Source organism: Mauremys mutica, chromosome 2 (genome assembly GCF_020497125.1).
Source record: "Mauremys mutica isolate MM-2020 ecotype Southern chromosome 2, ASM2049712v1, whole genome shotgun sequence".
Classification (NCBI taxonomy): Eukaryota; Metazoa; Chordata; order Testudines; family Geoemydidae; genus Mauremys; species Mauremys mutica.
Window position 1 is genome coordinate 114,051,482 of NC_059073.1, and position 14,217 is coordinate 114,065,698.

Here is a 14,217-nt window from a genome sequence, read left to right on the forward strand (position 1 = left end):
ATGCATTAACAGAATTTCATCGTTTTCTTTAATATTGGCAACATACTTAGGTAAAATTAATCTCTATGCAACAAGAGAGTCTCATGGTAACCAACAGCTATGGTTCACTTTGAATCTGCTGCTTTGTATTGCAATTTATGTGATATCTACAAAGTTAATCCACGAGATGCAGGAAATCCAAACTTGTCCTTGAAATTGTACATCCCTACTCCAGAGCAGTAAAAGTGCTGCTTCTGGTCACATCAGTGTACCACACATACGCCAGCCCCATCCCTGAGTAAGAGGTGTGAAAGGTTTCTAAATGTTCCTTGCTTTAGGGAAACGAGCAGTGATGTCACTTCCTGGTGCTGAGAAAATGACAGAACAACGGTTTAACGAAGTGACGACAGGGTTAAAAAAAACGGACACCCCCCCCCACATACATTAAAAAAAATCCTCCCCCAAACCCCACAACAACAATGTACAAAATCATTAAATAGTTCAAACAAAAATCCAATTTGGGTTTCAACTAAAGGACTTGAGGTAAGTGACATCAAACTCCAAATTCCCCATGATGTGGCCCAGACAAACTGAAACGATGCCCAAGTTAAACACTATAAGGAACAGTCATTATATATAGAGAGATAGATTGGTTTTTTTAGAAATCCCTATAAAGAGGTTCTTGTTTATTTTTTTCTTTTGCCCTGACTAAATTTCTTGGTGATTGTATGCACTTCATTGTAAACTAAACAGGTCTGGTACAAAAAAAAAAAAAAAAAAGACTTGTCAGTTAATATTGCAAAGTGGACACTGTACAGAGGCACATGACTAATCCTTTTACACTGAACTCACCTAAATATTTCTATGCCTGTGACTGTTATTTTCACTGTGCACCTCAAGCCACAAGAATTCTAGCCACATCTACACTTAAAAATTAGATCGACCTACCAATGTTGCTCAGGGCTGTGAAAAATTTCATACCCTGAGCACCACAGTTAGGTCGACCTAATCCCCAGTGTAGATGTGGCTAGAATTCTTCCACTGAGCCCTACATGACAGAGAAGTGGAGTCACTACACTGACGGAAACCCCCCTTCGGTCTAGGTAGGAAGTGTGTACACTACAGTATGGCAGAGCTGTAACTATGCTGCTGGAGAGCAGACATACCCTTACTCCTCTGAGCTATCAATGGGGCAACTCACCCCACTGGATTATGGATTTACTCATGTGACTGAGGGGTCATGGGCCTGCCAGTTCATTGCAACTGGAGCCAAATTCCAGATGCCACCAGGTAAACCAGATTCAGCCAACTGAAAGTAGTCACCTCTTTCTGTCCATTTAGGGGTGAGATTTACTCCTGTACAGAGAGCCAATAGCAAGTTAATGCACCCGTTAGTGACATAAGTGGTGTATAGGCTTTGTGCTGGCTTTTTGCACAGGGGTGAATTTCACCCACATTATACATCAAACAGATGGTAACATTCCTATACACGTGCATGTAAAGTATAGGTATATTATATATATAAAGTAACAGTTACAGGCGTAGATTGAAGAGAAAATGACACTGATAATGCTGTAGAAGGCTGCTTTCGCTCATGTAAGAGACGATGTTATTTACTCATGACTGAACTGTTTGCGATTTACAAGTCCCTCACATTCACAAAATTCTTCCCCCCCCCTTTAAAAATCCTTTTTTTTTGTGGGAGGGAACATCCACTAAGCCTTTTTCTGGATCTTCTTCTTTATATTGTGGAGACCAGGGACTTGCATTTGAAAGAATATGGACCATCCAGGGCCATCGATCCATGTGCGTCACACCTGTTAACTACATACAGATTCTGTGCCCCCAATCAAGGGAGATATAAGGCCCTAAACACTTTTATTTTGGGAGGAGGGGGGTAGAGAAAACAGTGAAAGAAAACAAAAAGGTGAGAGTGGAAGAGGGTGTGAGATCTAGCTACCACCACGTGGGTGAGTCTACATTGGCACATAAAGTATTGCACATCCTAAAAAAGCAAAAGCACAAAAAGAGACAATTGCTTGGAAGGAACCAATTATTTCAGAATTCCTAAATCTGAAATACCAGCACAGAACTAATACATTCCTATTGCTCCAAACTCTTTTTTATTTGTTTATTGTTAGTGTTAGTAGAATAGATCCAGTCAGTTTAAGAGTCCCTGCTTCTTTATTAGCCAAAAAGATGTGTGTGTGTGGTTTTATTTCAGATTTTCTGACTATGTGTATTATGAATACAGTGGTACTAACGTGAACTAAAATCTAATTCTGCCCACATCTTTCTATTCCTCTTACCATCAAAGGTTAAAACATAACAAAAAACAAAACAAACAAAACAACAATAAATTGCAAGTGCCCTGAGCGGAGTATATGGAAGATTAAGCAAGTCCTCTGAGCAGAAACGTTAAAAAAAAGTACAGCACTAGATAAGCAGTGTGACCGTGAGAATGAACCTGCTCAGCTGTTTGGTAGCCTGCCGAGAGGTTAATGAAATTCAAGGAAATTCAAGAAAAGTTTCAAGCTATTTTAAACTTATTTAAATGTTTTTGGTGCACCGCAGAAAATGGTATAAAAAAAACAATTAGTTCTGGTGTGAGCTAAATTTCAAGTAACGAATAAGAGAACCAAAAAGCTGGGGAGGGGGTTTTCCAGATTTTTTGTAAATAAAGGAGCTGGAAATACAGTATTTTAGGAGTGGGAAAATGAGATTTTTAAGGAATTTGTTCATTTTAGATACTGTATCTCTAATCAAGAACTTTTATAGCCTACTTCTCCCTATTAGTACAGCTTCTTCAAAAGTACTTGAAGGATGCAAACTCCATTACAGAACAAAAGTCATAGTATTATAAAGGCTTAATCACGGAGGGCTAATCCAAAGTCCACTGAAACCAATGGGATTGAATGCAACGGGCTTCAGCTCACACCTGAAGTGCTAAGTACTTGCACCTCCCGTTGACAGGAACCAGAGGTGCACAGCACCTCTAAGGATCCGGCCCTACCTTTGTTTCAGATTACTGGGAACAAAAAAAGACTTAACCCCCATTCCCTCTTACTGTTTTGTACCAAACTCTGAAATCAAGATTGTATTTCAACTGGAAAATGTCATTAAAACAACAAATAATAATAATAATAAAATAATAATAGTTTCTTTTTTTAATAAAATCCTGCTTATGTATAGAGATGTCTTTTCTGGAAAACTCTCTCAATGTATGTGAAGAAAAATTCTCCGAGTTGTCCTGCTAGGACCTGGTTCTTTGCAACAGATATGGCAGAAAGATCAAAAATGAACTTTAAAAGGAACATAACTCTATAAAATGGCCTAGAGCTTAGGCAGGTTAGTAAATAATTGCTACATTTGTTTATGCTCTCTCAGTCCCCCTCCCTTCCCCCACAACATTATTAGGTAAAAACTGCAGGAATACCACACAAATGATAAACTCAAGATGTGCAAATTGCAAGATTCTTTAAAGTCCATCTTTTTCAAAAACACTGGACAATAATTTTTTTCCTCTTTCCTTTTTCCTCTCTCGTATTCTTTTATTATCTGTCAGCTCGCATATGCCTTTAACTCTTTCTCAAGCATTAAAGTTTTAAAAGTGCCTCCTATTAAGTAGTCCTTTGTGGACAATGACTGTCACATACTAGTTCAATAATTCACATTCATCCCTTTGAAACCACATTAAAATTTCCAACATCTTGCTTGTGAGAAAACTCTACATAGTTATATGTAGTTAACAGTGTTGAATAGATTCTTTTTTTCCCCTCAAACAGATTAAAGTGAGATACAGTACTTATTGAGTGTTAGACCAGGATGCTCGACAAGAAAGCGTGAACAGCATTTTAAGTGCTTAAAGACATTCTATGTTCATCTTCAACGTCCGATTCCTTGTGTCACACTGAATTTTGAAAAAAAGTGGCACCAGTTGTCCATCGTCATGAACTAAAAACAGTACTAGAGTTAAAGACAAAGATTTGCAACCTAAATGCAAACAATTTATGTCTGTGCTCTCAAAGGGGCAGTACATGTCTACCTTGTGGAAGCAAATGTCAATGGCATAACCTGATTAATTTATCTAACACTGCACAGAACCAGGAGTTTCCCCTTAGCTAGGGGACTCAATGAACTTTATGCTTCCCTCACCCTGGCTATGTCATTAATTAAAAACTAGCAGTGTAACAATGCAAGCGTAGAACCTTACTGAATGTTACACTCTGGCAATGGAACTGCACTAGCAAGCCGAAAAGAAACATTTGCATGGCAGTCACTTTATGAATAAAATTCAGTGCAGTCGGACCCCATGGGGGAAAATATATATACTGTAGAGCCTTGACTAAGAGTTGATTTGATTGTGAAATGTGTCAAAGACTGTCTGATCCTTTTTTAATAATGTGTGTGTGTTGGGTTCTTAGCATTCTCTTGGCGCAAGAGAACCTCCTAACAACCCAGCCAGGGAGCTGCAATCCCTCCTTGGGACTGAAACACACACAATGCATGCAGCACAGTTTATCTCTGCTACAGTTCCCTTCTGTCACCTCACAGAAAAAAGAACAGCTGGAGTCTGCTCTACACTAGGTGACAGAAAACAGGAGCCATGACAACACATTCATTTCCACTAAGGGTGCGTGAAGCAGATACTGCCCCTTCTGTAGCTCTCAATAAACCTAGTCACTGACAAAACACTTGTGGAAAAACATATGCACCTGTCTCCTGCATAATACCAGCTGCAACTATAACAACAAGGTTATAACATAAACCTAAAATAAGATGATAACATGTAAATACTGGGTTATTTAGTCTACAGTACAGTAATCTGGATAAAAATGACAAGGGATAGCCTAATTTCCTTTCCCCAAACAGCCTTTACTTGCCTACGTTAGATCGACCTTCAATGCAAATTTTAACCTCCTGAGGAATAAAAGAAGGCTTGGGAAGAGTCAAAGGTGGTTCCTCTTCTGATTTCTCTAGTTTCCGTGTTTCAGGGGCCGACCACCTCCTCTTCCTCGTCGCCGTGGGCTTGCTGGGTTCTGTTTTGGTGAACAAAGGTGCTGCAGGCAATCCTATTTTGTCCAGAAACTTCAGTTCACCATTCTCAGATAACATCTGTACACTTCCCTGATTAATACCATTTTCCTGCTCCACATACCTGTGTCTACTTCCAGCTAGACTGTCATTCTTTGAGTGCTTCAGCAAGATACTAGCTGAATCCATGGGCTGGCCCTTTTTAATAGAGCCATTCTTCAGATTCTTGAGAGTAAGCGATATGCAGACATCCCCAACTGAGAGTTTGGAGCATGGCAAATCAAAGAGGTGGCTGGTTCTCTCAGGGCAGCAGGACGACCAGCCTTGTCCAAATACAAAAAAAGGGTATTCAACCAAGACTTCAACGCTGACCTGTAGAAACAGAAGAAAATGACAGAGAGAAAAAGAGGGAGAGAGAGAGAGAGAGAGAACATGAATATGAAAACTTTGATCCATTATAGTATGTGCTCAGCACACATACAGTTAAGGTCAGCTCTTTAGTTTTAGCTGGAGAGACTGATAAATATGTGCACTGTAAAAGCTTATTTGGTATCCATAATGATGGATTTCAGAGTAGCAGCCGTGTTAGTCTGTAATGTCACTACATTGGACATTAAACTTAATGTTAATGCCCTTTTAACAAGGACAAACAAGTCCTCTGACACTGGCCAATCTACAGCACAAAACCACAACAGAGTTTGAGCCTTATCTTTATCATCTGCTCAACAACATGCAATGAAGCTTGGGCGTAAACAGTTCAGATACCATTTATTAATCTTTTATTCACTGTGCATGTATTTTATATAGCCTGCCATTCACATTTACCTTAACCCTCACCTTGTGCACTAACTGGAGTTCTTCAAGATGGGTGTCCCTGTGAGTGCTCCGCTTTAGGTGTGCATGCGCCGCTGCACTTTTGATCGAAGCATTCTGGTCACAATGCTTGTTCTGCTAGTACATGTGCCCTACACATCCTCGTGCCCAGTACCGAGGCTATTACAGGGTTGTGTGGGCAAGCTGCCCTCAGTTCCTTCTCTACTGTAAAGCCACAGAGGCAGTTCTGAAGCAGAGGGAGGAGGGCAGATAGAAGAGCACCCATCAGGAGACACCTCTGAAAGAATTCCAGTTACTGCACAAGGTGAGTAACTTCTTCTTCAAGTCAGTGTCCCTGTGGGTGCTCCACTTTAGGTGACTCCCGAGCAGTAACCTTTAAGGAAACAGATCAACAGAGCCAGACGTGTACCCAGAAGCCTCCTACTGCAAGACAAACCCAAGAAAGAAACCAACAGGACTCCACTGGCCATCACATACAGTCCCCAGCTAAAACCCCTCCAACGCATCATCAGGGATCTACAACCCATCGTGGACAATGATCCCACACTTTCACAGGCCTTGGGTGGCAGGCCAGTCCTTGCCCACAGACAACCTGCCAACCTGAAGCATATTCTCACCAGTAACTGCACACCGCACCATAGTAACTCTAGCTCAGGAAGCAATCCATGCAACAAACCTCGATGCCAACTCTGCCCACATATCTACACCAGCAACACCATCACAGGACCTAACCAGATGTGCCACACCATCACCGGTTCATTCACCTGCACGTCCACCAATGTAATATAAGCCATCATATGCCAGCAATGCCCCTCTGCTATGTACATCGGCCAAACTGGACAGTCTCTATGGAAAAGGATAAATGGACACAAATCAGATATTAGGAATGGCAATATACAAAAACCTGTAGGAGAACACTTCAACCTCCCTGGCCACACAATAGCAGATCTTAAGGTGGCCATCCTGCAGCAAAAAAACTTCAGGACCAGACTTCAAAGAGAAACTGCTGAGCTTCAGTTCATCTGCAAATTTGACACCATCAGCTCAGGATTAAACAAAGACTGTGAATGGCTTGCCAACTACAGAACCAGTTTCTCCTCCCTTGGTCTTCACACCTCAACTGCTAGAACAGGGCCTCATCCTCCCTGATTGAACTAACCTCGTTATCTCTAGCTTGCTTCTTGCTTGCTTATATATACCTGCCCCAGGAAATTTCCACCACTTGCATCCGAAGAAGTGGGTATTCACCCACGAAAGCTCATGCTGCAAAACGTCTGTCTATAAGGTGCCACAGGATTCTTTGCTGCCTTTAAGGAGATGGGAGTTTTGGAAAGGTTCCACCACTGAAGAAATAACTGCACTGCCTAATACTACATCTGATCTTGCAGTGTGAATTAGGGCACAATGGTCAGAAAACGTGTGCACCAAGGACCAGGTTGGAGCCCTGCAGATTTCATTAACTGGAACATCTTTGAGTAGAGCTACTGATATAGACTGTGATCTAGTAGAGCATGCAGTCGCTTTTAGGGGAGGTGTAACCTCAGCAAAGCCACAGCAGGCAATAATCTGTTTGGAAAGTCTTTGAGTGTTGATAGGCATTCCCTTAGTGCTATCTGCAACAGAAACAAAAAGAGTCTCGGGGTCTTCCTGAATGGCCTAGTCCTGTCCAAGAAAAAGGCTAACACTTGCTTAATATCTAGTGTAGGAAAAGCAAACTGACGTGGTTTAGGGAAAAAATGGAAGGTGACTAGTTTGGTTGATATTGAGAAATTGAGAGGAAACCTTAGGTAAGAACTTTGGATGAAGTCATAAAAATACCTTCTCCTTGGGGAACAAGGGAGAATCTGCCATTAGAGCCCATATCTCCCTAACCCTTCAAGAAGAAATGATGGTCACCAAGAAGGCAGTTTTCATAGACAGATGTAGCAGCAAGCACATAGCTAATGGCTCAAGGAGTTGTTTCATGAAATGGGGTTAAAAAACTGGTTGAGATCCCAAAGCAATGTAGGGTCTCTAATTTGCAGAAAAAGATAGATAAGTCCTTCTGGAATTTCATTGCAGTCAGATGAGCAAATACTGAGAAACCTTGTACTGGCACACGGAAAAAGACGGCTACTCACCGTTGTAACTGTTGTTCTTTGAGATGTGTTGCTCCTATTCATTCCAGTTAGGTGTGCGCGCACCGCGTGCACGGCTCGTCGGAAGATTTTTACCCTAGCAACACTCGGTGGGTCGGCTGGGCACCCCCTGGAGTGGCGCCGCTATAGCGCTAGATATATACCCCAGCCGACCCATCCGCTCCTCAGTTCCTTCTTGCCGGCTACTCTGACAGTGGGGAAGGAGGGCAGGTCTGGAATGGATAGGAGCAACACATCTCGAAGAACAACAGTTACAACAGTGAGTAACCGTCTTTTCTTCTTCGAGTGATTGCTCCTATGCATTCCAGTTAGGTGATTCCCAAGCCTTACCTAGGCGGTGGGGTCGGAGTGAGTCGTGGCAGGGTGTAAGACTGCTGAGCCGAAGGCTGCATCATCTCTGGACTGTTGCACCAGTGCGTAGTGGGAAGCAAAGGTGTGAACGGAAGACCAGGTCGCCGCCCGACAGATGTCTTGAATGGGGACATGGGCCAAGAAGGCGGCAGAAGAGGCTTGCGCTCTTGTAGAGTGAGTGGAGAGATGACCAGCCGGAACCTGAGGGAGCTCGTAGCATGTCTTGATACATGACGTCACCCAGGCTGAAATCCGCTGGGAAGAGACTGGCATGCCCTTCATGCAATCTGCTACCGCCACAAAGAGCTGAGGCGACCGGCGGAAAGGCTTCGTACGCTCTATGTAAAAAGCGAGGGCCCTACGCACCTCGAGGCTATGAAGCTGCTGCTCCCTACGAGATGCGTGCGGCTTCGGGAAGAAGACCGGGAGGAAGATGTCCTGGTTCACATGGAAAGCCGACACCACCTTACGTAAGAATGCGGGGTGTGGCGAAGCTGCACCTTGTCCTTATGGAAGATAGTATACGGCGGGTCAGCCGTTAGGGCACGAAGCTCAGAGACCCGTTGCGCCGAAGTAATCGCGACGAGGAAGGCCGTTTTCCAGGACAAGTAGAGAAGGGAACACGTGGCCAAGGGCTCAAAGGGGGCTCCCATAAGCTTGGCTAAGACCAAGTTCAAATCCCAGGTAGGAGTTGGGCGCCGTACCGGAGGGTATAAGCGTTCTAGTCCCTTTAGAAAACGGGAAACCATGTGATTGGAGAAGATGGAATGTTCCCCTATGCTGGGCCTAAAGGCGGAAATTGCCGCCAGGTGCACTTTCAAGGAGGAGATCGCGAGGCCTTGCTCCTTGAGGGACCAGAGATAGTCCAGGATCTTGGGAATAGGGATCAGGAGAGGGTTGAGATCTTTCTGACTGCACCAGAGCGTGAAACGCTTCCACTTAGCGAGGTAGGTCGACCGAGTGGAAGGTTTTCTGCTCTCTAGCAGCACCTGCTGCACTGCAGCAGAACAGTCCCGCTCTGCTCGGGTTAGCCATGCAGGAGCCAAGCCGTCAGGTGGAGGGACTGCAGGTCCGGGTGGCGAAGCCTGCCGAAGTCCTGCGTTATGAGGTCCGGCCATAACGGGAGGGGAATAGGATCCGCCACTGAGAGGTCGAACAGCAGGGTGTACCAATGCTGTCTCGGCCATGCCGGAGCAATGAGAATGAGGTGGGCCCTGTCCCTCCGGAGCTTGAGCAGTACCCGGTGTACGAGGGGGAACGGAGGGAAGGCATACAGCAGGCGATCCTTCCACGAGAGGAGGAATGCATCCGAGAGGGAGCCCTGGGAGCTGCCCTGGTAAGAGCAGAACAGATGGCATTTCCTGTTCTCCCTGGAGGCAAAAAGGTCTATCCAGGGAAAACCCCACCTCTGGAAAATTGAATGCACCACATCGGGACGAAGCGACCACTCGTGGGAGAGGAAAGACCGGCTGAGGCGGTCTGCCAGTGTGTTCTGCACTCCCGGGAGAAACGATGCTACTAGATGGATGGAGTGGGCTATGCAAAAGTCCCACAATTGCATCGCTTCCGTGCAAAGCCAGGAGGAACGTGCTCCGCCCTGCTTGTTGATGTAGAACATCGCTGTCGTGTTGTCTGTGAGGACGGACATGCAGCGACCTTGGAGTTGGGAGCGAAAGGTCTGGCACGCCAAGCGAACCGCTCGCAGTTCCCGGACGTTGATGTGGAGTATGCGTTGGCTCCGTCAATGCTATCAGCTCTCTCGCCGTCGAAAAGGTTTCCGGAGTCGACAGGAAAGCGAGCTCGACCGCGGTATGCACCGGGGAGCAAGGGGGTACCGGACTCGACGGCCCTTGCGGTGCCGGAGTCAAGGGTACAGCGCATTGTTTATGCGCTGCCGGAGTCGGTGCCGGGGGCGCCGGTGCCGGTGGTTGGGCGATAGGTCCTGGTGCAGAGACCTTGGAGGACGTCTGCACTGGCTTACGTTTCCTCGAGGGAGAGAGGGAACGGTGCCGGGGTGCCGGTGCCGGCTGCTGCTTCTTCATGGCCTCGGTACCGGAACGGCCAGGAACCGCTGGAGCGCTCCGCACCGAAGAGGTCTGTGGAGCAGCTGGTGTCGGCACCGCAGGGCTAAGTGCCGACTCCATCAGGAGCTGCTTCAAACGAAAGTCCCGCTCCTTCTTTGTCCTTGGCTTAAAGGACTTGCAAATGCGGCACTTATTGGTAAGATGAGACTCTCCTAAGCACCGCAGGCAGGAGTCGTGAGGGTCTCCAATTGGCATAGGCCGCTGGCAGGCTGAGCACGGCTTAAATCCCGGTGCCTTGGGCATGAGCCCGCACCGGGTTGGGAAAAAGAAGGGCTAAGCCCCTCGATTTCCCCTAACTAACACTAAATACAACAAACTGTTTAAACTAATCTAACTATTTAAGAACTATATACAACAAGTATGAAATAGAAAACAGTGAAAGCTAGGGCTGTGGAGGTCAACTAAGCACTCCACTGTTCCAACGACCGTCACGGGCGGTAAGAAGGAACTGAGGAGCGGACGGGTCGGCTGGGGTATATATCTAGCGCTATAATGGCGCCACTCCAGGGGGCGCCCAGCCGACCCACCGAGTGTTGCTAGGGTAAAAATCTTCCGACGAGCCGTGCACACGGCACGCGCACACCTAACTGGAATGCATAGGAGCAATCACTCGAAGAAGAAGCTGTTATTGCTGCTAGGGAAACCTTGCTGGAACTCACAGAAAGGCCTGGATATTTCAATTCCAATAGGCAATCCAAGACTGAGGAAAGAGATGACTGAATAGGAGAAAGATGGTGCCAGTTACACCAAAGGTTATATCGTCTCCATTTCTGAAGGTATGTCTAGTTGATTCTTTTAACAGTATCTTTTGTACTTCTGCTGAACATGTGGTCTATTGAGGAACAAAACTTGTTGTTGCAGGATGTTCAGATTGGGGTGAAGTACCTGACCCACATCGTGAGACAAGTCAAGGTTTATTTGGGAGCCGCCATGGAGGGCAAAAGATGAGTCTGATGAAACAAGGAAACCAAACTTATCTTGGCCAAGTTGGTGCAATCAAAATGACTTTGGCTCGGTCTTGTCTGATTTTTGATAAGGACCTTAAGAGCAATGGAGTTGGAGGACATGCACAGAAAAGACCCTTTGCCCATGTAATGAGGAAAGCAACTCCTAGAGATTGGTAATTGAGCCCTCCTCTGGAAAAGAATTTCCTGCCTTTTTTGTTGGCTGCGATAGCAAAAAGGTCGACCTCTGGAAATACACAAACTAAGAATATTTTGCTGAGGACTCAAGAGCCCAACTCCTATTCATAATTTAGGGAGAACTATCTCCTTGATTCATCTGCCATGGTGTTTTGTATACCCGCAAGGTAAGAAGCTGAGATGACTATCCGATTGGCTATGCACCAGTTCCACACATTTATCACTTCAGTGCAGAGTGAGGTGGAATGTGATCTGCCCTGACAATTGATATGTTGTCTGTCATGATACTGGTGGACTTGTTTTTGAGTAGAGGAAGAAAGTGGAGGAAAGCATTTCTGACCACTCTTAGTTCCAACAGATTGATGTGCAAGTGCTGTTCCTGTTGGCCATTCCCCTTGGACTGCGTGAGGACCCAAATGTGTTCCCCATCCCAAGAGGGAAGTGTCCAATGTTAATATGACTGTAGGGGGATTCTGGTTGAACAGGATTACTGCACAAATTTTGGATGGATTCATTCACCAGTTGAGTGACTGTATGACCTTAATGGGTACAGATACCTGCTTGTTTAGACTGTGTTTCTTGGGTACATGAACAGTCCTTAGCCACCCCTGGAGACATTGAAGATGCAACCTGACATTTTGTGTCACAAAAACACAAGCTGCCATGTGTCCCAGTAGTTGCAGACATGTCCTTGCTGGAACTTAAGGGATGAGCTATGTTCTTTGTATAAGTGTCTTTAGAGCAGGGAACCCGTCGAGAAGGAGATAAGCTCTGCCTATTATCAAATCTAGAAGCACTCCTATTAAGAGAATTTCTTGTGTAGAGGTCAAAATGAATTTCTCTAGTTTTATCAGCAGGCCTAGACTCCGGATTAGTGAAGTTGTAGTTCAAACTGTCAACCATATCTCCTGATATGACCAACCCTTGAGGAGCCAACTGTTGAGGTAGGGAAAGAAAGCCTATCCTAGACAACTGAGGTAGGCAACTATGACCTCTATGACTCTAAAACACCCTTGGAGAGGATAATTGGCTGAAGAGTAGGACCCGGTACTGGTAATAATTATGATTGAGAGTGAAACGAAGAAATCTTTTGTTAGAAGGCTGAATCGCTATGCGGAAGTCTTTGAGGGAGGGAATTCCAGGGAGGGAATTATAGCTGCTAGGGACACCATCTTGAATTTCAGATGTCTGACATGCTTGTTCAATGGCCTAAGACCTAGTCGCAGCCTCCAACCCTCATTTTTTCTTGGGTATCAGAAAATATCTTGAATAGAACCCTTCCCCTCTGTGCTGAAGTGGGATTGGCTATATGGGTCCCAGACTTAGGAGGAGTGATGAGATCTTGTGTGTCTGCAATTGCTCATGAGGTGTCCCTAAAGAGAAATGGAGAAGGAGGTTAGAAGGACAGAGTGGACATAAATTGGATAGTATAACCCTAAGTAATGGCCTTCAATACACATCCGTCTAATGTTACAGCCTCCCATGCTTGATGAAATAGAGAGAGGCGGTGTCCAAATTGAGGAAGGGAGGTTGTGTTGTGCAGCTGATTAAATCTGGCCATTGGGTGGTCTGGACGTGACCAAACCATCAAAACTGATGATTGACCAATGTTGAAGACTGAGATGAAGCAGCTGGGGTAGGTGAAAGTGATTTTTTTTTTAAAAACAACCTCAACCTCTTAGCCTGTGGTCCCGGTGGCTAGGGAAGGTGGAAAATTGAGCAGGATGGGATCTTTGTGTCAACTGACACCTGCTAAACATCCTTGTATTTGCAGGTGTGCATCTCCCTAAAGACTTAAGTGTTGCTCTCGAGTCTTTTAGGGTATGAAACCCGTCATCTGTGGAATCTGCGAAAAAGCTTCTGGCCATCAAAAGGTAAATCTTCCAGGGTCAATTGTATCTCACATGGAAACCCAGACAACTGAAACCAGGAAGCTCGTCTCATCACTACTGCAGCGGAAATAGACCTAGCTGCAGTGTCCACTGCATTGAGTGAAGCCTGCAGTGCAGTTTTTGCCAAAAGTTGACCTTCCTTTATTATGGCGCTGAACTGTTCTCAATGTTCCTGTGGTAAACGATCAATAGAAGCATTAAACGTCTCGTAGTTCAGGTAGTCAGATTCTGACATCAGCTCTTGGTGGTTAGCTATCCTGAAGTGTTGCTGACAAATAGCTCTTTGACCAAACAGGTCCAGACATTTCTATTCCTTATCATAAGGGGTGGCTTTTGGGGTATTGCTGCCTGCCCCTTCCATTGACTGAGTCCATGACAAGAGTTTGGTGCTGGATGAGAAAATAAAAGATCAGAATTCCTGGCCTGGATATAGGGTTTTGGGTTTTTTAAATTTGTCCTTTTGCATGTAAAGAGAGCCACTGCTGGAGTTTGCCAAATGAACTTGGCTGGCTCCAAGAGGGTTTTTTTAATTGGCAGTGTCATCCACGCTGAGGTAGAGGTGTGCAATGCATCCAGGAGCTTGTGATAGGAATCCTGGACTTCTTCCAGGGGAATTTGCAGGGCTTCATCAGGTCTTGGAATTGTCTAAAGTCATCAGCTAATGATGGCGCTGGTGGCATGACTGTCTCATCCAGTGATGACGAGATGTTTGTGAGGGGGATAACCTTCCTATTTGCCCTTGCCTCTTGCTCCTCAAAGGTTT

General features: G+C 45.2%; 1 protein-coding gene across 10 annotated transcripts in view; it reads right to left on the reverse strand.

Moving 5' to 3' along the window:
* Nucleotides 1-2,671: 2,671 nt before the first annotated feature.
* The window catches only part of ATXN1 (ataxin 1), a 291,406-nt gene continuing 279,860 nt past the window's right edge, over nt 2,672-14,217 (reverse strand). For 9 of the 10 annotated variants that reach the window (XM_045008279.1, XM_045008280.1, XM_045008285.1 and 6 more), the window contains one exon: nt 2,672-5,385. In XM_045008279.1, coding sequence (XP_044864214.1) covers nt 4,855-5,385 — 531 coding nt within the window. In that variant the 3' untranslated portion in view covers nt 2,672-4,854. The remainder of the gene's footprint in view (nt 5,386-14,217) is intronic. The other variant, XM_045008288.1, reaches the window with a different exon arrangement.